The sequence below is a fragment of the Ctenopharyngodon idella genome, chromosome 4 (assembly GCF_019924925.1).
Source record: "Ctenopharyngodon idella isolate HZGC_01 chromosome 4, HZGC01, whole genome shotgun sequence".
NCBI lineage: Eukaryota > Metazoa > Chordata > Actinopteri > Cypriniformes > Xenocyprididae > Ctenopharyngodon > Ctenopharyngodon idella.
The window spans coordinates 25,678,736-25,706,625 of NC_067223.1; the positions used below are offsets into that span (position 1 = coordinate 25,678,736).

At 39.5% G+C, this 27,890-nt stretch overlaps 1 protein-coding gene across 2 annotated transcripts in view; it reads right to left on the minus strand.

Moving 5' to 3' along the window:
- LOC127511066 (NACHT, LRR and PYD domains-containing protein 12-like) overlaps nt 1–27,890 on the minus strand; it is an 83,752-nt gene that overhangs the window by 32,807 nt on the left and 23,055 nt on the right. Inside the window, exons 1-5 of one of the 2 annotated variants that reach the window (XM_051891459.1) lie at nt 15,038–16,286; nt 10,515–10,793; nt 10,310–10,372; nt 7,752–9,561; nt 7,125–7,298 (exon numbers count right to left, since the gene is read on the minus strand). In XM_051891459.1, the coding sequence (XP_051747419.1) occupies nt 7,125–7,298; nt 7,752–9,561; nt 10,310–10,372; nt 10,515–10,773 (2,306 nt within the window). In that variant the 5' untranslated portion in view covers nt 10,774–10,793; nt 15,038–16,286. Of the gene's footprint in view, nt 1–7,124; nt 7,299–7,751; nt 9,562–10,309; nt 10,373–10,514; nt 10,794–15,037; nt 16,287–27,890 lie in introns of those variants that run through there. The other variant, XM_051891460.1, reaches the window with a different exon arrangement.

Sequence of the window (27,890 nt, forward strand, 5' to 3'; positions counted from 1 at the left end):
AACATTCTTGATATTTAATGTTGCGTCTAATGGTTTTATTTCTTCAACAGCTTAAAGTTTAACGCACATTCGTGTTGTATAGCAACAGGCCGTTTCACGTTTATTTTCACGCACCACTTACTGTGTCTATATTAATAATTTTGTCAGCGATTCACAGTCTTTTAATCCATATAATTTGTGCTATCAACACAAAGTAACACCAGTTTTGCATAGTTTATATCTGCGTGGTGGCGCAACAGGTAAGCCGAGTGCTCTTGTGGGACAGCGGCCCGCGTGACCCGGGTTTGATTCCAGCCCGTACTGGTTCCTGCATTCAAAATAAATCTGTTCCCATTGTCTCACTGATGTTCACTGGATAAGTAAGTTACTGGTATACTGGGGCTGTCTGTAAAAGGCATATTCTAAAACTGTAACTTTATTTATGAAATTTATAAAGTGTTTTAAAATCACTAAAAGTTTGTTATCAGTATAATATTAATGTATGTTCAACACTCTTACAGTGTAACTGAATTGCAATTATAATATCACCAAAGTACATTTGAAGATTATGCTGAGTGAATTCTGCATTTCAAAACTTAAATACAAGAGTATATTTAAAGTGTACGTAAGTATACTTGGAATAGTTCCACTTTAGCACAAACAAGTATATTTAATACAACTTTAGTTGAACTTCAGCACTGCTTTTGGACAACTAAAATGCATTTAGTACAAAATTAGTTGTTCCAATTTAGCAGACTTTAAGTATACCAATTTATAGCGTGCCACAAGTACATTTAGTTATACTAAAGTACATATGAATAAATTGTGCTTAAGTATACTATTTTTTTCACTAGGGGAAGCAATTGCATAAACCGGCACATTCGTTTTATTCTAGTGCACGCACTAAAACACAGACGGTTCGGTTCGTTGGTGGAAAAATGTGAACGTGCAGAACTGCTTGTGTTTCCGTGTGTGCGGATGAAATATAATCATCCGTAACATTCCTCTGCTGATTGTCTCTGCGCGCTTCAACTCTCAATGCACCACAACTGCTCCTGACAAAAACACAATTAAATGATTTGGCGGTCTTGCATTAAGCTGCAGATTTATATGTGACTTATAAATTAAAATGATATACTTTTCATGCAGTAAACGTTTCTGGATTTATTTGACATTTTAACTTTGAGGTTTTTTTTTTCTCAGGATCAGTTTAATAATTAATTTAATAATTCATAATATTTTGACAGCCCAAAGGGCTGCAGTCCATATTTCAAAGTGCAAATAAGGGTGTATTACAGTAGGTGCATTGAAGTGCATTAGGAATACATAAACGTAATAAAACTTCTGATCAGGTACGTGAATTTCTTTCACCATTTCAAACCGACTATATGTTGTTTTCTTTATTTGTCATAATTACAAATATTTACTTTCTGTATGTATGTATATCTGTTTGCAATCATGCAAAATTGTGAAAAGTGCTATTGAATTAAATTAAACAATAGCCTACCTGATGTTCAAAGTTTGAGCAAATTATTAAAAAAAGGTAAAGATCATAATTATAAAACATAATTGTGTTTTTTTTTTGCAACTCAAAACACATTTCCTGTAAACTTTTATCTAGGCCAATACTATTTTTTTATACTAAACAAGTAGAACTCAAATACTGTTCACTGAATTGGACATTTAATCATAACAGGTCAACATAGTATTCAACTAAAATAAATTACTGAAGTACTTAAAAATTTATTTATTTTATTTTATTATTATTATTTTTTTTTTTTTTTTTTGCAAATTTCTCATGTTTACGTCTGAGCTGTAGGCAAAAGTTGAAAATTTTGTCCTTACAGCCAATTAGCAGAAACAAACTAGATGATTCAGTTCATAACTCATGTTTTCTCGGATTTGAAATACATGGTGAGACTTGTGTCTTGTGACTCTAAAGTTTCCTTCTGACAAATGTGCCAAAATCTGCAACACAGATTCCCAACAGTGTGCACTCCAGCGGTTGTTTAGCAAAAGTACAGCAAAACCGATTGTTGGTGAGTGTGATGGCATTGGCTTTATGGGGTGTTCAAAACATTTCAATCATTGGGGTTCAACCAATAGTAGGATGTTGGGGCAGGCCAATGGGGGTCAAGGTTTAGCTTCAGCAGTTACAGTGTTTTCAAGTCATGCACAAATGCACATGAACATCAGTGCAACTCATAATTATGAGTTTAGGTAACTCTGGATTTCCTTAAGAGTTTCTGAGTTAAGTACGTGACGGTGAGAAAACATGTCAGAGGCAATGGATGCAGAGTCTATACTAGTGAAAAACCCTACCTATTTAAAATAGGCCTACATTCATTTCACACTAACTAAAAACCCATTAATATACAGTAGTCAACATTTGAAGTGGATCAAAAAAAGTTCAAAGTTGTCCTTAGAAGAAGGTTTTAGGACAGCTTTGAAGGGTTTTGATCCGCTTCAAATGTTGACTATTTACAGACATACTGACATAAATATTTTAATTAAACTTTTTTTGCAGTTCTTCTTTATTGTACAATGCATAAATAATCTAAATATTAAACCTAAAATGTGTTTAATATCACTAGTAAGGATAATATGATCACTGTATAATTTGAATGCAAGATATATATACTTGTACTAAAGTATACTTGCAATAGTTCCACTTTAGCATAAGCAAATATACTTAAGTATATCTTTAGTTGGACCTCAACACAAAAATACTTGTTCCAGTTTAGCAGACTTTAAGTATACCAATTTAGTATACTAAAAGTACAATTGCAGGGTATTTATATTAAGTACATGCAAATGTAAACGCAATTCTAGTACACTTAGCATAAAATAAATGTATTTCAAATAGATTTTAGTATATTTATTTTTCACTAGGGAGAGGCGGTAGAATGAAGAGATGAAGTCTGTGAAGAAGATTGATGAGGCGCAGATAAACGGGCGATCTTGAGGGTGGGGGAGAGAGTGGTCATCCGGAGTGTGGTCTGTATGATAGCACAGAAAGAGCATCTGTGTCTTGGAGAAAGTTTGTCGTCTAAAGGGAGATGGTGGAATTTCGGTGGTGTTGGACATTGTTCAGTACGGCACTACCGGATGCTGGAACAGCTGAGACTGAAGAGAGGTAAGCAGCTGCTTATATACTCTGGCTGTTGATTGGAAGATTAGATGGGCTCGCTCCTCCCTAAATTACGTTTAGGAACTTCACTTAATAATGTATTAGTAAATGTTAAAATGAACATTAACAAAGATTAATAAATGCTGTGTTAGTGCAGTTCATTATTAGTTCATGTTAACTAATGTAGTTAACTAACGAACCTTATTGTAAAGTGTTACCTAATAATTAAATGCTGACTGTGGTTCAGTTGTAGACTGAACAACTTTAGGCATTTAAGTTATTTTTCACATAAATCTGGTCAGCTCACTCACTGCTCATACTCTTAGCCTCTAAAATGTTTTAATTAAATCACCAATACAATATGAGAGGGTAAAGATATCGTTAGAGTTCTTACAGTTATGGCTATGCTCTTGTTACCAGATGTAATCCCCAGCGTTTGGTGCTGAGATTCTTCAGGACAAGGCCTTGATGCCATGAAGATGGTGAGTTTCCCCACTACCCAGATCAAGAGACTGAACACAACATGCTTCAATCTGTATTCATCTATTTTGATAGGTTTAATGTTACATTATTAGCCTGGAAAATATACTAATTTGACTAGAAACATCAGAAACTGGAAAGGTAAAGCATACTTCCAGTTTGAGTCGGGTGCGATTTATTAAGTAAATATTTTTAAGCAAAGTTATTAGGATCTTTTAAAAAGATAATTAATTTATTATAAAATGACCCACTATGAAAATAGTTTTACTGTGTTGTGTGTCTTTTCTTTTTCATTACAGCACATCACTGATAGGCTTTCCTGTGTAAGCCATCATATTTAACCAAATGAGGTTTGTAAATGCATGAATTCTTTATATTTTACATTAATTATTAATTCTGTATAAAAATTACATATAGAAGAAAATGTGACAAGGGCCTCTCACAAAATTCCATATTAAAGGAATGTTCATGCAAGTCAAAACTGTTTCTTTTGGGCAATATTATGCTACAAATATCTTCTTTTGAGCTAAAGTTAAATTGAACCTGGAAGGATAATTTGTGTTACCAGATGTGGTTGTTACAGTGGTTGTTACAGTGACAGTGGTACTGATTTTGAACTGTAGTATTTTTATTGCAGGTTCTCTGGGATCCCCAGCTGAAGGCATCAGGACATCAGATGTTGGCCTGGACAGATGTACCAACAGTACACCACACTGACCTCTGCTTTTGCATGGATGGCTGATTACTATAGCAAAACTGAGCACCTGTGACAGTGGGATTTGTAGTTGTAAAGAATAGTCACACATCAGTACACTTAAATTAAAAAAAGTATTTTTAAGAAGTTGCAAACTTTTCTCTCTTACAAACACAACAGTTAAACCTTTTCAAATTCTTTTCTGGTGGTGCACAAGTCCTATTCTACAAATCAGAAATTAAGATATTCATTTGCTCACATTTAAGCTGCGGACACACGACTTTGAGCATGCGAAATTTCTTCAGACACTGTAAGCAGCATGATATGACGTCACACTCTGCAGAGTCTTTTTTATAAACATGAATCAACATTTAACAAGCAGTATATTCAAAATATACAATCTACTTGACTTTACTATTTTTTTTTTTTTTTTTAATTCAACCAAGAGGTCACACCTTCGTATATCGATTTTGTACTCTTTACACATATTCGTGTGATGTTGTGTTGTGTTTAGCCCTACTCGGACGGGATTAGTTTTACATGGGAGGTGGAGTAATGTAATTTTACCTCAGGATGTTTGTAATATAAATGGCCTATTCGCACGGGATAAGACATCTCAGTAAAACTAGCAGAAGTGGGAGGGGTAACTCGATTTACGCACTGCCATCACCTTCCTGTCGTCATGTGGGTAATGTATACATTGCTTCCTGATACCATGTGCGCCAACACATACATTCTAAATATATAAACTATATATAACAGTTAGGTCCAGTCAAACGATTTATTAAATTCTGATTGGATTATGATATTAATAGACACTTAGCTAAAGCTAAAATTAGCTTTGTGCCTCTGACAAGTGCTTTCGATCTTCTTTTTGCTCTGAATGGTATGTGGAAAATACTTGAGGTTTGCCACAGACTTGTCCCACCACCTACAACACAAATTAATGTTTCTTCAAGTGCTTCCATGCTTGAAAAACACGTGGAAAACTACTTTTAAACAGGAAATGAAGGAATTTTACCATACATATTTACAGCGGGCCTATTCGAACGGGAGTATTACCTGAGGTAATTTTTCTATACCTTTTTACAGAAGGTAAAAGTCGCTGTAATCTTTACTGACATTGTCCGTAATGATTACTTAGATGGCACATTAGGACGGAACTAAAATCTGAGAAGCTCTGGTAATAATTACTTTACCCCACCTCCCCATGTAAAACTAATCCCGTCCGAATAGGGCTTTTGTGAGAGAGAAAAGAAAAATAAGTTTGCAAATCCTAATACATTTTCTCAGTGACTTTACTGAAATATTATCTACAGATTCCACTGTCATAGATGCTCAGTTTTGCTATAATACTAGGTATTATACAGCACATGCATAGTCGATATTCTGAATACATTTTTTTCCAGTCTCATTTTACCAATGCCAAACCACATCTATCTTATTAACTACTATTAATTTTGTGTATAATCAATATATAAACAACTGATATTTAATTGTTAACGAGGGATTAGCTGGACCCTGCTGACCCAATCAGTATTTCCAATCCAATGGTCATACTTTAATTTTGCAGTTTCTCTAGTATTGCATCTTTCTCATGGGCATTTCATGACTTTTCAGTGTGGGTTAAACCTCTTTTTTTGGCCCATAATATGTATTTTTAAAAAAGTAATTAAAAATAGTTTTGTCTATGCTATTGAAATTGTATGTTACATCTTTGTCAACTTTTTTCACCTAAGGAGTTTACATTCCTGATAATACAAGAGTGAGGAACTTACATTTTAATTGCAAAGGAAAACCAATTCATCTGCTATATTCTTCTGTCATCCATTTTCAAGGGTAAGATTTCTTTAAGATTCCATCTACTCACCCATATGTCTTTATTTTTGTGGAACACAAAAGGAGAGAGTCACTTAGTCTCAGTCACCATTAGAAAAGAAACAGTGATAGTGAATTGTGACTGAGGCTGTCAATCTCTTAATGTTCTGCCTTACATCTCATTTTGTGCTCCAATAAAAATAACATGTTTGGTACAAAAGAACATGTTCTTGAGTAAATATTGCTTTTAATTTTTTAACTTGAGACTGTTTATATTAGCCTGTAATATACTTGTATACCTCTGTCTATTTGAATGTAAATGCCTTTTATATTAGTCATATTAAAGATTTGTATATAGAAGGTTGCATGCTCTTAACATGTAGGCTACCTGTAACTGTATTTTGTAAATATTAAAACAATGCTAACTGAATGTGATGTGTGATTATTACATAAACATGCTAATTTATCTATTAGTATTAAGTTGAGATTTTTAAAACAGTAAATGTGTTAACTGTATAAAACGTTAACCCAACTTAAATCAACATTGTTTCAACATGAGGTAATCAAACCAGATCAATATCATGTTGAATACGTGTTTATTCTATAACGTTGTTTCACTGAACTGATATCAACATCGTTTCAGTATAAGGTAAGCAAACCATCTGCATCGATTTTCCGTTAGTTTTGAATGCCGTGTCTGACGTTGGTCTTTGACGCTGTGAGAAACATCGATTCTAGGTTGATACTATGTCAGTGTGCTATCTGGGTGTAGCCTGAAAGGTTCAGCCTAAATTAATAAAGGTCCTAGAAAGCCCATGCAGAGCGGTCAGGATTTACAGCTTTGCATCGTCCACACATCGGCCGGAGAACATTCGCGATCAGATGCCGATGTCTCTGCAACATTTTCCCAATTAGCAAACACTCCCTAAGCTACATCTTGGCGATGGAACTTTGTGCATCGGGTCGACATCAGCTTGACGTGCTTGTGTTATCTGGGAAGTTAATTATTTTAAAACCATTTACCTCAATATCTCCAGCTGACAGTTTGAACTCTTCAGTCCATCAGAAATAAGCTTCACTCCAGAATCCTGCAGGTCATTGTTACTCAGGTCCAGCTCTCTCAGGACAGAGTTTGAGGATTGTAAAACTGAAGACAAATGTTCACAAGACTGAGCAGTGAGATTACAGCACTGTAGCCTGTGTAGCGAAGAAAACAAACAGCAATAGTAATGCGTATTATGAAGCGTTTGTAATCAGGAAAATCCTTTGACTAGTGATGTAAGCAAAGCTAAAACAATTTTCTCTTCATAAAACATTAAACCTGTGTTTATATCATAACACACATAACATTTATTAATTTTTCTGAACAGTCTAGGCCAGGGGTGGGCAAACTTGGTCCTGGAGGGCCGCTGTCCCTGCAGAGTGTTGCTCCAACCCTAATCAAACACACCTGAACCAGCTAATCAAGGTCTTCAGGATTACACGCAGGTGAGTTTTATCAGGATTGCAGCTAAACTCTGCAGGGACAGCAGCCCTCCAGGTCTGAGTTTGTCCACCCCTGGTCTAGGCCAATAAGTCAACAATGTAAAATGAAGGCCCAATTTCAAAAGACTAAAAGTGTATATAAATGAATGTAAAGAAGACTCTTACAGTGCTCTTTTGGTGTTTTTGATCACTGGCAGCAGTCTCATCAGTGCTTCATCAGATCTTCTGTATTTCTGCAGTTCAAACATTTCTTGAGTCTCTTCTGACATGAGGAGCACAAACACCAGACCAGACCAATGAGCAGAGGAGAGATTCTGTGCTGAAAGATTTCCTGTGCTGAGATCCTTCTGAATTTCCTCTACGAAGTTATTTTTCAGTTCACTCAGACAGTAGAAGAGGTTGATGGTCCTCTCTACTGATTTCTCCATCTCTATTGTCTGTTTGATATAGTCAACAGTGTTTTTAACATTCTCTGTTTTGAGTTCCAGTCCTGGCAGTAGTCCTTTCAGGTCACTCTGATTGGACTCCAGTGAGAGACCCAGAAGGAACCGGAGGAAAAGGTCCAGGTGTCCGTTCTCACTTCGTAAAGCCTTCTTGACTGCAGCCTTATGAAGCTGAAACAGTGGCTTTTTGGACAGTTTCCACGTGAGTTTTTCTCTCCAAGATAGAAGAAATAGGTCAGCTTTCTCATCTTTGCCAATCAAAAACACATAAAGAGCAGCAAGGAATTCCTGTACACTGAGATGTATGAAGCTGTAAACGTTTCTTGCCTTTTCTTCCTGAAACATTCGAGTACATAACCCAGAGTACACAGACCCTTCACTGACATCTAGTCCACATTTCTCAAGATCTTCTTTGTAGAAAATCAGGTTTCCTTTCTCCAGCTGTTGAAAGGCCAGTTTACCAAGCTTCAGAATAATCTGATCAAAAGACCTTGCATTGACTTTAAGTTCAGGGTCATCACAGTATTTTTTTTCCATCTGTTGCTGCTGAGAAATTAAGAAGCTTGTGTACATCCCTGTGAGAGTTGTGGGAGTTTTGTCATTGCTCTCTCGAGCCAGTAGAGGCTGAAGAACAGTAAGAGAGATCCAGCAGAAGACAGGGATATGGCACATGATGTACAGACTCCTAGATTTCTTTATATGACTGATGATTTTTTCAGAAACCTCAGTAGTGCTGTTATTTTTGAAGTATTGCTCTTTCTGCTCATCGTTAAATCCACGCACTTCGGTCACTTGGTCAATGTAGTCACGGGGTATCAGACTGGCTGCTGCTGGTCTGGATGTGATCCAGATGAGAGCAGAGGGAACCAGATGTGTCTTGATAAGGTTTATTATTATCTTGCTCACTGTTGTTTTTTCATTTACATTTGTAAATCTGTCATCTTCTTTAAAGCTCAAAGGAAAGCGACATTCATCCAGCCCATCAAAGATGAACATGACCTTACCGTCACCTTCAGGAAGAGAGGGCAATTCTTCAGGACTACTAAAGAAGTATTTGTTAAGCAGTCCCATGAGACTGTACTCTTCTTTAATCAAATTCAATCTACGGAATGGAAGTGGAAATATGAACTCTATATCCTGATTTTCTCTTCCCTCAGCCCAGTCGAAGATGAATTTATTGACAGAGACAGTTTTTCCCACTCCTGCGATCCCCATTGTCAGCACTTTTCTGTTTCTTCGACCTGTGTTGCACTGGACTTTAAACATGTCATTACACTCAATTGGCTTCTCCTCGGCAGTCAATCGGTTGTGATTTGATTCGATCTGTATCACCTCATGGTCATTCACTCTTCCTCCAGTCTCATTCTCCACCACATATAAATCAGTGTAGATATCGTTCAGGTATTCCCGATGACCCGTCTGTGAATTACCAACCAACATCTGCTCGTAGTCCTGTTTTAATTTTTTCTTCAGATTGAGGCTGGTCTTTGTGTAATCATGAAGAGTAGCTTGAGTGTCATCTGCAGTTGAGCCTTTAAAAAAGAGGGAAAAAGACAGCAAAGACTAAGTGGTCGTGTTTTTCATAAGTTCATGCTTCTACAACATTCAAATTAATCACACTCTTACTACAGTAGTGTTTACATGCACATCTTACATTTATTATGCTGAGGTTGATAACATATGGTGATGGAACTACCTTGATTAATGCAGACTTGAATGCAATTGGCTTCAATATTAAAATTTCACAACAACTTTCTTTTTCTAATTCCTTCCAGATCATTTATTGGTTTGTCACTATTGGACTCTCAACTCAACTTAAGACCATGCTGACCAAACCATTGAAGCTCTAGCACACCACACAAGACATGAGACTGTGTCAGGGTTATTGCAATGGCTTTTCGTATGTGGAAGTTGCTAGTGTAACAGACGTAGGCTAGTGAGAGCTGTGCGTGTAAACCTCACTCCCTTGATCTGAAGAGGCGCTCTAGCGACTGACACTAGAGACCACTTTTAGCCTCCTTGTTAGAACTCCTGCTTCCCATGTAGATGGGCCCAGGTTTGAGTCCCACTTAGAGCAGGTGGTTTGAACTGGAGGGGCTACACTTGCAGAAGTTTTAATTCAGGGTGTAAGACCCTTGTAAACCATTTGTAAAATCATGGCTAGACACTCTGTTCTGGAAAATGTACTTGTATAAGATCTGTCACTGTTCTGTCTTTGTAATTGTTGCTTGTTGTTATATTTTTTCTTGTTCCCATGCACAGGCAGTGATCGTTATTTACCCCATATCTCTTTTGAATGAGCTCCAACAGTGGCAGATGTCTTCATATTGCCTTCAGCCTGACCTGTGTGTGAGAGAGAGAGGATCACTCACTGGGAAACATAAATCACAAAAACACATCAGCAGAGTAAAGAGCAAAGATTAAGTCAAACCATCACACTGGTCAACAGTCAATCACATTACAGTCACTGTGAATTAAACATTACCTTGCTTGTGATTGTTCTCCAGCTGCTCAGCCAGATTATTTTGGTTCATCTTCCTCAGGATGTCTACCGTTATCTTCACAGCTTCTTCTGGTCCAAAACATGCTACCATCTTATCCACTGTGTCTAAGATATCTGCATTCTCCACGTCAGAATTTGATATATGCTTATGGTCATTTTTTAAGTGCCACTGAAACTTCTTCATTTCAGCTTTTTTCAGTTCATTCAGTGATTCCACAAGAAGTTCTTCAACAGATGCCATCACCCTTCGCAGATTCACAGCTGCAGGACAAAAAGAAAAAGATCTGAAGTAGTTTCACTCTTAACATGTGGACCTAAGAACTCAAATGTTATTTGGGTTATGAAATGAACCTGTGATCAGATCAGGACTCTCATCCAAACTCATCTATTAAAGGGGTCCTAAAATACTCCTTTTGCATGGTATCTATCTGAAACATGCTAGCAATGAGAACCCTAGCAACCACCCAGAATGCCCTAGCAACACCTTAGCAACCATTTAGCAACACCCTAGCAAGTTAGCTGCTACTCCCCACCCCCTTTTCCTTTGTCTGCCAACAACTAATAAAACATCAGCTTGTTTTCTTTGGAACTTAAATCGGTTTTGAAAAAGACATCTACATATAAATGCAGGATTCACTCTCGAAATTGCAATTGACATAGTGATACTTGCATGGGACAAAAATATGACATGTCAAAATAGCGCAATGCCTTTAGCTTACACGCGCAATGTAAGCTAAATGCAGACTAATAGATTACTAGAAAAATATTTGTGTCAATATATTTTTTAAATTCTATTCCAATTATTTGTAAAAGTAATGACATACAAATTATATTAAATATCTCACTGTACAGTGCTGTTGTTATGGAGCTGTGGCTTACACATTACATCTGCACTTTACTGGAGCACCTCACTAATTTCAGATGATTTGATTCTTAATTGTCCATCTCACAGTAAAATTAAAATTTTAAGTTTTAGTAAACTTTAAGCTAAATTTCAGATACATGTTTAATTGTTCATCTGATTAATAAAATAAAATGTGTGACTCTGTAAATCCATTAAAATAATTTATAACTGCAATTTTTTTTTTATCGCAACATGTTTATCATGATACATAAATCTCAATTTTAACAATAATAAACAGACAATAATGTGCATAATTCTGATTTACCACTTTAACATAATATAACTTATTCTTAATCATAATATAGTTAGTTTCAATTAATATTGAAGGCTATATGCTTAATATGTAGCTCTGTTGGACTCATTTTGTATCGGGGGTCCCTGCTCCATGTCTCTATTGACTAAGGAGTCCTTGCCCTGAAAAACTTGGAAGACCCCTGCTCTAGATCTACAGGTGCTGGTCATATAATTAGAATATCATCAAAAAGTTGATTTATTGCACTAATTCCATTCAAAATGTGAAACTTGTATATTATATTCATTCATTACACACAGACTGATATATTTCAAATGTTTATTTCTTTTAATTTTGATGATTATAACTGACAACTAAGGAAAATCCCAAATTCAGTATCTCAGAAAATTAGAATATTGTGAAAAGGTTCAATATTGAAGACACCTGGTGCCACACTCCAATCAGCTAATTAACTCAAAACACCTGCAAAGGCCTTTAAATGGTCTCTCAGTCTAGTTCTGTAGGCTACACAATCATGGGGAAGACTGCTGACTTGACAGTTGTCCAAAAGACGACCATTGACACCTTGCACAAGGAGGGCAAGACACAAAAGGTCATTGCAAAAGAGGCTGGCTGTTCACAGAGCTCTGTGTCCAAGCACATTAATAGAGAGGCGAAGGGAAGGAAAAGATGTGGTAGAAAAAAGTGTACAAGCAATAGGGATAACCGCACCCTGGAGAGGATTGTGAAACAAAACCCATTCAAAAATGTGGGGGAGATTCACAAAGAGTGGACTGCAGCTGGAGTCAGTGCTTCAAGAACCACCACGCACAGACGTATGCAAGACATGGGTTTCAGCTGTCGCATTCCTTGTGTCAAGCCACTCTTGAACAACAGACAACGTCAGAAGCGTCTCGCCTGGGCTAAAGACAAAAAGGACTGGACTGCAGCTGAGTGGTCCAAAGTTATGTTCTCTGATGAAAGTAAATTTTGCATTTCCTTTGGAAATCAGGGTCCCAGAGTCTGGAGGAAGAGAGGAGAGGCACACAATCCACGTTGCTTGAGGTCCAGTGTAAAGTTTCCACAGTCAGTGATGGTTTGGGGAGCCATGTCATCTGCTGGTGTTGGTCCACTGTGTTTTCTGAGGTCCAAGGTCAACGCAGCCATATACCAGGAAGTTTTAGAGCACTTCATGCTTCCTGCTGCTGACCAACTTTATGGAGATGCAGATTTCATTTTCCAACAGGACTTGGCACCTGCACGCAGTGCCAAAGCTACCAGTACCTGGTTTAAGGACCATGGTATCCCTGTTTTTAATTGGCCAGCAAACTCGCCTGACCTTAACCCCATAGAAAATCTATGGGGTATTGTGAAGAGGAAGATGCAATATGCCAGACCCAACAATGCAGAAGAGCTGAAGGCCACTATCAGAGCAACCTGGGCTCTTATAACACCTGAGCAGTGCCACAGTCTGATCGGCTCCATGCCACGCCGCATTGCTGCAGTAATTCAGGCAAAAGGAGCCCCAACTAAGTATTGAGTGCTGTACATGCTCATACTTTTCATGTTCACACTTTTCAGTTGGCCAAGATTTCTAAAAATCCTTTCTTTGTATTGGTCTTAAGTAATATTCTAATTTTCTGAGATACTGAATTTGTGATTTTCCTTAGTTGTCAGTTATAATCATCAAAATTAAAAGAAATAAACATTTGAAATATATCAGTCTGTGTGTAATGAATGAATATAATATACAAGTTTCACTTTTTGAATGGAATTAGTGAAATAAATCAACTTTTTGATGATATTCTAATTATATGACCAGCACCTGTATATTGCTAGCTGATTTCTTTGATGATGCATCATACTTTGGTAGTTAAGCAGCAAGTTACATTGTTGTACAGGAAACATAGCCCAGATTGTTGAATGGCAGGGCTGTGCAGCACCAAATTACACAAATGTCTCATTAAAAATGTCTACAAATTTATAAAACTAAATATAAACACTTATATAAACTAAATATAAATATTTATATAAACACTAAACACTGGTTCACTGAGATCGGTCACCAACAGCGAACTATTGAAATTTCAAAATATTTTAAAACAGTTGTGACATAACAAAGCCTTGTTTACTGAAATCACGTGACTTTGGCAGTTTGATATGTGCTGCTGACCACTGATTCAAAACAAATGACTCGCAAAAGTTTCAAAGTTTCACAAAGCAGTGCTTCGTAAGCGCCCATCACTAGAGCCAGGGCTGCCAACTCTCAGGCATTCAGTGAGACTCACGCTATTGACACTGTTCTCATGCCACACATCCATTATTCTCATGCAGTGAAAAATCTTGAAGCAAAGAGGACACTGACACTGACAGACAAGACAGAGCAGGTTACTATGATATGAAACAAAGTCTCAGCTTTCAAATTCTGTCAGTTTTATTTCAAACAATAAATACCGTTTTGCCGTTCTTAAATGTGATGTGACAGATCAAGCAGCACATGAACCAATCATCTCTTCTTTACTACTGGCTAAAGTCCCCGTGAACCGGAAGTTGCAAACTACTTTAGCGCTCCTCCTCCCCATCTCTGGCTCATAGCAGACTAACGGTTGGAGGGGTGTGGTTTAAGCGTTTTCAACCCAAGCTGTCAAATGGACCTCATCAGGGAAGGAACGCCATTCCAGACCGGAAGTAACTTTTCAGATTTTGATTAAAGATTACCATGACAAATTTTTTTGAGTGTATTAACTTGCATGGATTAATTGTTCACCACAAGACTAATAATATGCACTAAGTAAATAGCTAGCTAGAAAACTTAACTATAGAGAGGAGCATTTTGTTAAATATGTGCACTATTACATATTTATTATATTTTTACTCATATCATAAAAACTTCATTATATTAATTTGAGTTGCTAATTTTAAGCTTTAATAATAATACCAGCTGACAGGATCAGATTTTTTCCTTGAGAAAAATTAACATGTAGGTACTGTACTTGATATTTATCCAAATTAAATCCAAATAAATACTTGATATTCACCCCCTCCCTCCCTTATCTTTTATTTTTTTCAAGATTTCCAGATAATCGCTGTACATATTGTGAATTCTTTTGGCCATAACAATCGTGTAGTTAAAAATCATATCGTGACGGCCCTAATCTAAATGAGTTTAACTAAAGGTTGTGACATAAGATGAATCAAAAAGCTGTTGTTTAAATCTGCCCAGCAAATAATTAGTTTGAGTTTTGTTAATAATCAAAAAAGTGATAACATTGTGTCAATACTGTATGTTAAGTTTCGATCAATGTGAATAGATACATGATACTTTCAAATCTATATATGTCAGTATTTTATGAAGTAGTATTTACTAACCATGAATAATGATGATGTAGATGTTTCTTGTTCCTCCACTGAACTTCAACTGTCTTCAGCAGAAGTTATTCTGAAACTTCTTTCAATTCTGCGTTTTCATAAAAGACTGTGAAGGAGTTTTCACCAGAACTTAAACATGTTATAACAGATCTTTCTCTCAAAAGGACTCGTGACATACGAGTGAAACTATGTGGAGAATCACTGTCTGTTGTCAAAACACCCACACATGACATATCTGATATTACAGGTAAAAAGAGACAAACTCTTAAAAGACAGATAAACAGAGACAAACAGCACTGATATATATTAATTATACAAAAAGCATCTTGAACAAGCGTGTGAAACTGCATGAGTACTGGACAAAAGCTCTGTCCGCGCTACACCATTGTTTTGGGCACACTCTGGTTAATGTGATTAGAAGAAAATTAAAGCAGCTGTTTACTTGACAAAAGCAAAGCAAGGCAAGGCAGACATCTGGAAACAATTCTCAATTGTCACTGAAAAAAATGGGAAAGAGTTAAACTTGTTTACAACGGACACAAATCTGGCACGTCTACCCTGAGGCGATATACCTGCACAGTTCTCTGTGGTCAAAGCAGCTTTCGTTCCCCCACAAAGCACTTCCTGCTCATGTTAAGCAAGAAACTACAAAAAAAGGTGTCGCACTTTACTGTAAAGACATTAGACCATATGACTTAGTTGCTGGGAAAGGCTTTGTTGACATAGTTCAGCACTTTGTTAACGTAGCCGCTTGATATGGTACATTGATGTGAGAGATGTTCTGCCACATCCAACTACTGTGTTTCAACATATTGAGGGAAAAGCACAAGCCCTGCAATCATCTATGGCAATGGAGATAAAGCCCATCCTTGAGACACATGAGTGTGCCATTACAACGGATATGTATGAACTGAGGATTACCATAAAACTTCATTCATATCCAGCACCATTCATTACACAAACGATGATTTTGTTCTTGTTTCGAGAGTATAGTTTGCGGTTCCATTCAAAAACGGCATGTCAAAACAGGAGAGAACATCAGAAACTTGCTGTTCCAGAAATTCTGTGCTTTTGGAATAGACACGTCACTGCTTGTTGGCTGTGTTGTGTTTTTGACTGATCATGGAGCCAACATAGTTGCTGCTCTGTGTGGGTACACCAGGCTGAACTGCAATGCGCATATCCTGAACGTCATCCTGTCCAGTGCATTTGCCCCAGACGTGTTGGCCAAGTGCTGTTGACCAGTGCAAAAACACCTGGTAAAATATTTCAAACATTCAGGACTGTAGAACAGCTTGAAGAACATCCCTCAAACAATCCATCAAGACCAGGTGGAATTCAAATTGAATGCCCTCAATGCACTGAATGCCCTCTCTGACAAGGAGTATTCATGATGTATTCGCTAATTATATACATTTTGAACACAAGAAAAGTTATAGGATTGCAGCTTTAAACAAGTTGGTATAGTGTTAGCTTAATTTCGCCTGCAATTATTACTTGAAAGGGGATAAAAATTACGTACATATGCGCTCAGGACTGGAGTAAAATGCGTTTAAAGTAATCTCCCATCCTCCCAGAAAGAAAGAAATCCCGTCCAAAGGCTTTGTTAACATTTAACTCAAATCTACAATAATGCTAATGTGCTTTAACGAGCTAACTTGACTTCCACAATGGTGCATTTCATAGTTAAAACAGCAAACAAATAAGCCATTAACTACTACAACATTATCTATTAACGGTAGAGTTACTGGTATAGGCAAATTTACAAATAAAGCATATTTTGACAGTACTTACTGTGGCTTGGCCCGCTTCTCCACGCGTGAGAATCCAGCGAAGGTTCAAAAAAAGCGTGTTCGATCGAGTCTGTAGAGAGTCCGCTAGTTGACAGTGCGCTGTGTGGAGGCGGGGCAAATCTTGAGCGCATGGACGAATTGAGTCTGGCACTACAGTGAAGATGCCGACTTGAGGGCGGATCCACCCTGGAGACTATTGCTATCAGGGTAACATTTCAATCAGAATTTTCAGATATTTAAGCCCACATCCACACAAAGCCAGAGCTTTCCCTATCCAAACTTTTTTTTCCTCGTCTCAAGAAATATCTGTGACAAACGAAACCACTGAAACCGACTCAAAACGATGTAGTATACATGCCAGACCAGTATGTGGCATTGTAATTCTTACACTAAAAGCAGAGAATAATCCTTGTGCGCTGTATACAAACTTTAATAAAGCTAGTAGCTTCTGCGGCACGAACACAATCATGTAGTCCGCTATTGTTGTAAGGATGTCGTTTTCAGATTTATCCACTCTGGGACCTGTTTTCAAAAAATAGCAGTTACAGGCTCCCAAAATGCCGGATCCATCTGGACAAAATGGCGATGCGATACATTTTTTTTCATGTATACATCTAAAGTGGCATATCAATATTTTAAAGTGAGCGTGGTCTGTTTCTCCAAATAAATCGGATCACTTTAGCAGACTTAGATTCACTTGAGTTATAGATTATGCTGAATTAAAAAAAAATAAATAAACATTGTTGATTGCCGTGAATATAGCCATTGCTGCTGAAATGGTGTTAAATCATAAATAAATATTGTGGTACATTTTAAACTCTGGTCACTTTAGACCTACAGAGCTGAGATACTCTTCTGAAATTAATTCTATTATTCAGCAGCACAATGCAGGTCAGACCAATGTGGTAGACGGGAGGGTAAATGATGAGAGGAATTTCATAATTGGGACAACTGTTCTTTAATTGTGCTTTCACACCCGTATTTCTGTTGTTTGAAATCACAATTATTTCAACAATTTGAAACAGTTTGTGTCTGTAGTGACAATATTCGGTTACACATTTACACAATTATTTATTTCACAGTTCTTCATACAGATGTGGCCAGTAAGAATGCGCATCACAGGGAAAGGGATCCCAAGACCTGCCACGGCCCGTAGTGAAGTTCTCTGGCATGTGAAGTAGATTACCAGTAGGGGGCAGTCGTGTTTCATTCTCAGTTATAGCATGTACTGAAGCCAATAATATGCAACAGATGTGTTAATCTCTAAGGCGCATATTGACAGCAAGCGACAGAACTCATAAACTATATTTTAACTATATTGTTTGAAGCTCAAATAGAAATAAAATATTAATGATTCAGTTATTAATGGTTTTTACCTGCTTGTCATGGACGTTTGAACATTACCGTAGCGCTTATATTGTGATTGTTAAATTCATAGGATTATTTAAATTTTAGTCTGGTGAACACTACTTAGAACATAAAACAATGTTACAATAACTTTTTTAGTGGACTTATCCCATCCTATTTTAGAAACCTTAATTTACACATTGTGGAATTTTTTTGTGAATTTAACGCATTTCTTTGACATTAAATGGCCTACAAATTACACATTTGAACTAGGGATGTGACAGTGAGGAAATTTTCCTACCTGTTAATCAACGTGTGACAATGTAGTACTCCTTATTTGGAATTTACACATAAACAGGGGCGCCTGCAGGACTTTATCTCAGGGTACGCACAGAACTAGTATCCACCCCACTTTACTTGCCTTAAACAACTCAGAAGGTAATATTAGTATTATTATAATTATTGTTTTTTGTTGTTACATTTAATTTATTGCCCCACTTTAATATGTGAATTATATTATCAGAAAACAGAACTCATTTAGCGTCGTCAGGCTTTGATTTGTGCTTAATGGATAAAACAACGGAGCTGCGCGCTCGGGTTTATGGCTGCTGTAAATTTTACCCGTCACAAGATGGCACTGTTTTCAACACTCTTAATGCTCTGAAACGTTTCCCGAAACATTCGGAGAAAAGCTTAAAATATTTAAGAGGTTTCATTTCTCCATCCCTACTTTTAGGCCTTTTGCAAATGTTTCAATCAAGTTTAGTTGTTTTAGAGAGCGTTTAAACATGTTGAGCTTGTTTTGTTAAATCTGTAGTAATATTTTTTTATGTGTGGAAAAAGCGACAAAACTAAACTATCCAATCAGATTTCTTTTCACCCATATCCCCCACGCCGACCCATGCACGCACATAAACACATTTACTTTACAACGCACAAACGCACAAGTTTATTCTCATTCTCTCTTGCTTTCTTAATATATCATGAGTGTACACAGAAAGATTTTAATAATCAATTTAAAAATTATGTAAAAAATAAAAACGGCATTAATTAGCGCCCTCTCATGGTACGCAAAGTGCGTACAGCCATATGGCTGCAGGCGCCACTGCACATAAACACCAAAACATATATAACATATTAATTAATATTTACTCTCAACAATGGAATATCTAAATTGACGATACAACAATATAGCTGGGATATTAACCACATGCTCATTTTTAAACGCTGTTCAATCCCTTGTATCTGATGTATTTCATAAAGACACATAAAAGATTAATTAAGATAAACGTAATGCATAACTCGGGCACAATGGGGTTAAATTACCTAAATGTTCAAGTTTAAGATAACTCATAAATCTGAAACAACATCATGAATTTTTATACACTCAAATAACATCGACATACTGACCGTTTATCACGTGTAGCGGCTATTGCGCTAATCGCGAGGCACCCATGATAACCATGTGCTCAACATGCTAAACTCATGATGACACACTACAGTTTTGAAGACAGGCAAGAGTGACATCTCCAACCCCCCACCCAAACACAACAATGAACACAATTTAACCAAATACAAAGTATTTATTCAATTTCCATTTATTCATTTTTGTGTGTGTGTGTGAGAAAGAAAGAAAGAAAGAAAGAGAGAGAGATTTTTACTGGTGTTGTTTATTGTAAGTGTTTGTTGCTTTTTTGGACTCCTTTATCATTTGTGTTGGCGGCTCCCATTTGAAACAGTTCGGCTCAAGCCCAGCCATTTTCAGGGTCATGATTGAGATGCAATGATTAATGCCTCCATGGCCAGGATATAAAATATGACATGATTTTAAAAGTGACCTATAACAAAGACGATGCAATACACTTTAATTTATTTAGTACTAATAAAATTATTAAACCTATTTGGAGAGAGAGATGTTTAATGTGACAAAATGTCAGTCATCGTGTGATAACGAAAATATAACTAGGCCTAGACTACTTGTTCTGAGCAGGTGTTGTCAGTGAACAGGCTGTAAAACTGTTGGCTAAGTTACAGACACTCATGAAAAACTGATGCTGATTATCTGGGAAACATTCTCTAACAGCAGTCAAGTTGTCATTGTTTGTGTCAAACAAGTTGTGAATTTGTTGTAACATTAAAACAGGAGATCATGACTTACTCTGTGCTCAAAGTGATGCTCGGAGCTCTAGTGGTTTCCTCTGTGGGTGAACGAGGATGATGGTGAACAATTCCAGGATATGCTTTTTTTTTTCATTGGTTGTTGCGTTAAATCTTACCCAGATACAATAGTGCTATTTTCTGATTGGCTATTGTGTAGCCTCTTTCTTTCTTTCTTTCTTTTTTTTTTTTTTTTGATTGGCAGGCTCGACTACGAACTCCCGGGGAGACGCGCTTGATTCCTGTCCGATTCCATAGAGAGAGTGGCACGGCCAGATACATTTTGGGTGCTGCGGCATATTAAATATATGATAAATAGTTTTTCTGCGTGAGAAATACAATGTGTGGCGGGAGTGCGTGACAAAAGACCGAAATGAGTGACTGTCACGGTCAATGCGTGACACTTGAGAGCCCTGTATTAGTATAGTAAAACGAACAGCTTTCAAAACACTTAAATCATCAGTATCGCATTACATAGTGTTTATATTTACATAAAACTGTGTTTTGTACATCTTGTTTTGCAGTTACCTGAAAAGAAGTATAATAAAGATGAATAAAAAAAAAATTAAAGAAGAGCGCTGCAGCGATGGCGTATTTACTCTAAATGAAGCGCATCACGGGCGCGCCACCTACTGAAGCGTGCGATAACGTCATGACGCAGGTATGCCAAATGAAAATAATTCAATAAATGCACATAACACTTTTGTTGAACGTAAGGCACAAATAGTAAATTAAACACTATTTAGAAATATTAGAAAAATAACATTTAACAATATATAATGGATTCAAAGAAAATGTACCACATAACATATTCAATAGATCAGAACTTGTATCAGTACAGTTGCAAGAAAAAGTATGTGAACCACTTGCAGAATCTGCGAAAATCTGCAAAATTTTAACAAAATAAGAGAGATCATACAAAATGCATGTTATTTTTTATTTAATACTGTCCTGAGTAAAATATTTTCATAAAAGATGTTATATAACCCATAAGACAAAAAAATAGCTGAATATATTATAATGACCCAGTTTAAAAGTTTGTGAATCACTGATTCTTAACACTGTGTGTGGTTACCTGGATGATCTACGACTGTTTTATTTTTTTGTTTTGTGATGGTTGTTCATGAGTCTCTTGTTTATTCTGAGCAGTTAAACTGAGCTCTGTTCTTCAGAAAAAATCTCCAGGTCCCAAAAATTCTTCATTTTTCCACTATGTTTTGCATATTTGAACCCTTTACAACAGTGACTGAATGATTTTGAGATCCATCTTTTCACACTGAGGACAACTGAGGGACTCAAACACAACTATTAAAAAAGGTTTAAATATTCACTGATACTCCAGAAGGAAACACGATGCATTAAGAGTCAGAGGGTGAAAACTTTTGAACAGGATGAAGAGGTCCAAATTTTTCTTAATTCGCTTGAATATCATTTTTTTTTTTTTTTTTTTAGTACTGCTCTTCAGAAGCAACAGAAGATACTTGCATGTTTCCCAGAAGACAAATTAAATACAATTTACCTTGATCTTCAAATTCCAAATGTTTTCACCCCCCATCTATTAATGCATCATGTTTTTTTCTGGAGCATCAGTGAATGTTTGAACCTTTTTTAAAAGTTGTGTTTGAGTCCCTCAGTTGTCCTCAGTGTGAAAAGACGGATCTCAAAATCATTCAGTCACTGCTGTAAAGGGTTCAAATATGCAAAAAATGCTGGAAAACTGAAGAATGTGCAGGACCTGGAGATTTTTTCTGAAGAACAGAGCTCAGTTTAACTGCTCAGAACAAACAAGGGACTCCTGAACAACCATCACAAAACAAAAAACAGTTGTAGATCATCCAGGTAACCACACACAGTATTAAGAATCAATGGTTCACATACTTATGAATGGGGTTATTTTAATAAATTCAGCTTTTTTTTTGTCTTATGGATTATATGTAAACATCTTTTATGTGAAATATCTTACTCAGGACAGTACTAAATAAAAAATAACATGCATTTTGTATTATATCCCTTATTTTGTTAAAATTATAAATATTTTCACAGATTCTGCAAGTGGTTCACATACTTTTTCTTGCAACTGTATATCATAACTTGTATTCAATTTCAACATACCACAATAACACCGGCGAGGGCCAATTCAAAAAGTAATTAAAATTTTACTAAAGTAAAATGCTCACGGCCACACTGGCATTCATAACAGCTCTGCGCCAATGGACACGCACCGTTATGAATGCCCGTGAACGTCTCGGTTATGTATGTAACCTTAGTTCCCTGAATAGGGAACGAGATGCTGCATCAAATGCTTTGGGAACGCCTCTGCGTGATTGCGTCGTGAAGGACGTATGAAATCAGTCCAATAGAGTGACGGAACGTCATAGGCGGGTGACGTCACCGACCAGGAAACTATAAAGCCTACCCAAAAACACATTCATTCAGCTTCTGAAACCTGAAGCAAGGCGCTTACGGGCATGCTGGGAGTATGGTAGGGCGACGCAGCGTCTCGTTCCCTATTCAGGGAACTAAGGTTACATACTTAACCGAGACGTTCACTTTCAAGGGAACTCGTGCTGTGTCAAACGCTTTGGGAACGACAATGCCAACATCGCCATATGAGCAAGTGACTGTCCATGTGAAATCAATGTGCACACTAAGACGATAGCACCTGCGCCCCTGGAGTGGAGCCGAGGTCCATTTCGTAGAACCTCACGAAGGTGTGCGGCGAGGACCAGCCCGCTGCATCACAGACTTCCTGAAGAGAAACTCCTGATGAGAGTGCTCTGAAGCAGCCGTATGAGCTCGAACAGCCAAAGGTGAAGGCTGACCAGCTGACTCATAAGCAAGTGAGATGGCCTCAACCACCCACTTGCTCATTCTCTGCTTAGATGCAGGATGACCTTTTCTAGGTGATCCAAAAACAGACAAATAATTGATCAGATTTCCTACACAGGGCAGCTCTGTGGACATGAGCATCTAATGCCCTGACAGGGCACAGCAGATTCAGCTTCTCCTGGTCTGATGTCCGGAAAGGAGGAGGACAGAAGACCTGCAGAACGATAGGCCTCACAGTATTAGTGAGGACTCTAGGAATATAACCCGGTCTAGGGTGCAAGAAGGCTTTAACCATGCCTGGCACAAATTCCAAACACGAGGGAGATACCGAGAGGGTTTGAATGTCTCCAATCCTCTTAAGAGACGAGATAGCAAGCAGAAATATGGTTTTTAGTGTGAGAAACTTCTCAGGGACTTCTTCGATAGGCTCTGAGGGGGCCAGAGAAAGGCCTTGTAATACAATGGCCAAATCCCAAGCTGGTACCCTCGTGCGAACTGCAGGTCTAAGTCTCAAAGTGCCATGAAGGAAACGAGTAATAAGTGGGTGTCTCCCCAAAGATACACCACTCAAAGGAGTGTGGTAAGCAGCTATGGCCGCCACGTACACCTTTATTGTGGAGGGGGATATCCCTGTGGAAAATCTTTCCTGCAGGAACTCCAGCACCACGCCAACGGGGCAGTTAACTGGGTCCCACTGGTGATTTTCACACCAAGAAGTGAATCATTTCCACTTCAAGGCATAGAGTTTCCTCGTGGAGGGAGCTCTGGAGTGGAGGATGGTCTCAACAACCTCAGTTGAGAGACCTGAACTCATGAGCTGGGCCCCCTCAGAGGCCAAGCCCATAGTTTCCACAACTCCGGGCGGGGGTGAAGGATCGACCCGTTCACCTGAAAGAGAAGGTCCTTCCTGATCGGAATCTCTATCGGAGAGCCATCTGGCAAGGATATCAGGTCCGAGAACCAAATTCGGGCCGGCCAGAACGGGGCTACTAACAACAGACGGACTCCGTCCTGGCGAACTCTCTCCAGAACTCCCGGGAGCAGCGCAATCGGGGGAAATGCGTACAGACGTAGCCTCGGCCACGGCTGTACCATAGCGTCCAGCCCCAGAGGTGCTGGGTTTGTCATGGAGAACCATAATGGGCAGTGAGTCGTCTCTCGAGACGCAAACAGATCCACTTTGGCTCTGCCGAAGTTCTCCCATAAGAGCTTCACCACGTCGGGGTGAAGCCTCCATTCCCCGGGCCTCGGCCCCTGCCTCGACAGGATGTCTGCTCCCAAATTGAGGTACCCTGGGATGTAAACTGCCTTGATTGAGAGCAGTTTCCTCTGGGTCCACAGGAGGATCTGATGAGCCAGTCTGTATAACAGGAGTGACCTCAGACCCCCCCTGATGATTTATGTACGAGACCACTGATGTGTTGTTTGAGCGAACAAGCATATGATGCCCCCTGAGGTCTGGAAGGAAGTGTTTCAGGGCCTGAAACACCGCCAACATCTCCAGGCAATTTATATGCCAGGAGAGATGATGGTCCTGCCATAGACCCCGAGCAGAGCGACCATTCATGATCGCCCCCCAGCCCGTGAGGGATGCATCTGTCATTAGCGTGATGCGACGACCGAGAGCTCCCAACACAGGTCCCTGGGACAGAAACCAAGGTTGTTTCCACATGACTAGGGCATGAAGGCGTCGCCGCGTGACCCTGATCCCACGAAAAGGATTCCCCCTCGGCGAGAACCCCTTGGTTTTGAGCCACCACTGCAACGGTCTCATGTTCAGCAGGCCAAAAGGTATCATGTTGAACGCTGTTGCCATGAGACCTAACAGCCTCTGAAACTGTTTGACAGTGAGTGACTGGCCTAGTTTTATGTCTGTAACGGCTGAGAGAATCGATGCTATGCGAGCAGGCGACAGACGAGCACGCATGACAATCGAATCCCATACCACGCCTAGATAAGTGGTTCTCTGAGCAGGAGAAAGCACACTTTTCTTCGCGTTTAGCCTCAACCCCAACCTCTTCATGTGGGCGAGAACAACATCTCGATGTTGAACCGCCATCTGCTCTGATTGAGCCAGAATCAACCAATCGTCAATGTAGTTTAGGATGCAGATGCCCTGCATACGCAAGGGCGTCAGAGCTGCGTCTACACATTTGGTGAAGGTGCAGGGTGACAGTGCTAGGCCGAAAGGAAGAACCCGATATTGGTATGCTTCAACAAAGCAAACCTCAGGAACTTCCTGTGTTGTGGGAGGATTGATACATGGAATTATGTCTTATGATCTTTTAGATCTATCGTGACAAACCATTCCTCGGACCTGATTTGTGACACGATGTGTTTGATTGTGAGCATCTTGAACTTGAACTTTGCTACAGTTCGATTTAGCTGACGTAGATCTAAAATCGGACGCAACCCCCCATCTTTTTTTGGAACAAAGAAGTGCCGGCTGTAAAATCCTGACTCCCTGCTGGGAGGAGGGACCCTTTCTATAGCCTCCTTTCACAGCAGAGTCTCTACTTCCTGTGCCAACACCAGAGCCTGCTCGGGGCCCACCACTGTGGGTAGAACCCCACTGAATCGGGGTGTCCGTGATCTGAATTGAATGGCATACCCTTTTTCTATCGTGTGCAGGACCCACTGAGATATGTTTGACAGACATTTCCATTCTGTCAGAAAATCTACTAAGGGAACCAGTCTCGAGGCTGGCCTCTGGTGTATTTTGGGCAGCCAGCCCTGAAGCGGTGCACCGGCAGGGAACGACTGGCTTGGCTGCATCAGAGAGCGCAAGCCACCCTCGAGTGACTGCTAAGAGGGCTTTGTTGAAGAAATCCTGACGCCAGAGGTGTCAGGATCCTGAGGGTGGTCCCCTCCGAAGCCAGACGACATTCACCTCAGTATACGGTGCCCATCTGCCTTCGGTGTCGCTTCGGCTCTTAGCAGCACCGAAGGCAGACGGGCACCGTATACTGAGGTGAACGCCGTCTGGCTTTGGAGGGGACCACCCTCAGGATCCTGACACCTCTGGCGTCAGGATTTCTTCGACGAAGCCCTCTTAGCAGCAATGACGGCCCTCAAATCCATCTTGCCCTTCGAGGACTTTGCCTGTGAGCGTTTCCCTGCCTCCCAGCTCCTCGGAGGGGGAGTACGTGTAGCAACGCTCTGCTTCTGTTGTTGTCTGTGTGAGGAACTCGGCTTCAGCTGCTGCAGCGCCGCAGCCTGTTTCTTTGATTCCAGGAACCTCTCGGTGGCAGATGTGCTGGCGTCACCGAAGAGGCCGGAAGGATTGAGCGGAGCATCCAGGAGAAACGTTTTATTTTTATCCTTGATCTCTGTAAAGTTTAGCCAGAGATGTCTCTCCATGGCCACCAGGGCTGCCATAGATCGGCTGATGGATTTGGCCTTCTCTTTGGTGGCACGGAGAGCTTAGTCAGCTGACTGATGTAACTCCTGAATGACATCCGCCCCCACCTCTTCACTCTCACCCAGGTCTCTGAGCAGGTCAGCTTGGTACGCTTGCAAGATTGACAGTATGCAAGCATGCCGCTGCCTGACCTACAGCCGAGTATGCTTTGCCCACCAGCACCGATGTAGCTTTTAGGGGCTTGGTGGGCAATGTCGGGGCTTTAGGGGACGATGCCGATTGAGGGGAGAGATGGCTCACGAGTGTCTCTTCCGCCTTCGGCATCGCCCCATAACCATGTCTCTTCATACCCAGCACATTACTGTACGTAGATGTTTGTGGGGTATAAACACGGTAGGAAACCGGTCTCTTCCACGACCTCGACACCTCAGTGTGGAGGCCGGGAAAAAACGGTAAGCCCCGACGTGGAGGTTGAGCTGATCTAGATGGCAGGAAGCGCTCATCTAGTTTGCTTTCACTTGAAGCTCTTGTTTCTCGGCCGACCAATCGATGTTTAATTTAGCCACAGCACGAGTCAACACCTCCACAAGCTTCTTCAGCGGGAGACTGAAGTGGCGAGTCTTCAGTATCTCCCATTGTTACATTAAAACATCCAATTCCTCAGAACCGGACGCCAATGTAACTGTATCAACCGGAGCGAACTGACACATTGGATGCAGCAGGTGAAAGCAGAGATAGGGCAGCGCCCATCTCTTACCCCTCTGCCACATCCATTTGCGAACCCCACGCCCTGAGGCACCACTCTGCCTCGACAGAAGCGGGACCCGAGCCGTGAGGAACACGAGCCGAGCCGCCCTCCTTGAAGAGGGCTCGGCAGGAGCGCAGCGTTCTCAGTGGGAGCTGCTCACAGTGCTCACAGGCAGCCCCCTCGAGAGCTGCCTGGGCATGCTGCACACCCAAACAAACAACACACATTTGGTGTGTATCCCCACCCGTAACAAAGCGAGGGCAGGGATGAACACACTTCCTGAAATGTTGTTCGCTCACCATAATGACTATATATATATATATATATATATATATATGTGTGTATGTATATATATATATATATATATATATATATATATATGCAGACAGACAACAATAGATAGGACAGACAAGTTCACACATAGCGCTTGCTAAAGACACAGAAGCTGAATGAATGTGTTTTCGGGTAGGCTTTATAGTTTCCTGGTCGGTGACGTCACCCGCCTATGACGTTCCATCACTCTATTGGACTGATTTCATATGTGCTTCATGATGCAATTACGCAGAGGCGTTCCAAAAGCGTCTGACGCAGCGCGAGTTCCCTTAAAAGGGAACAAAT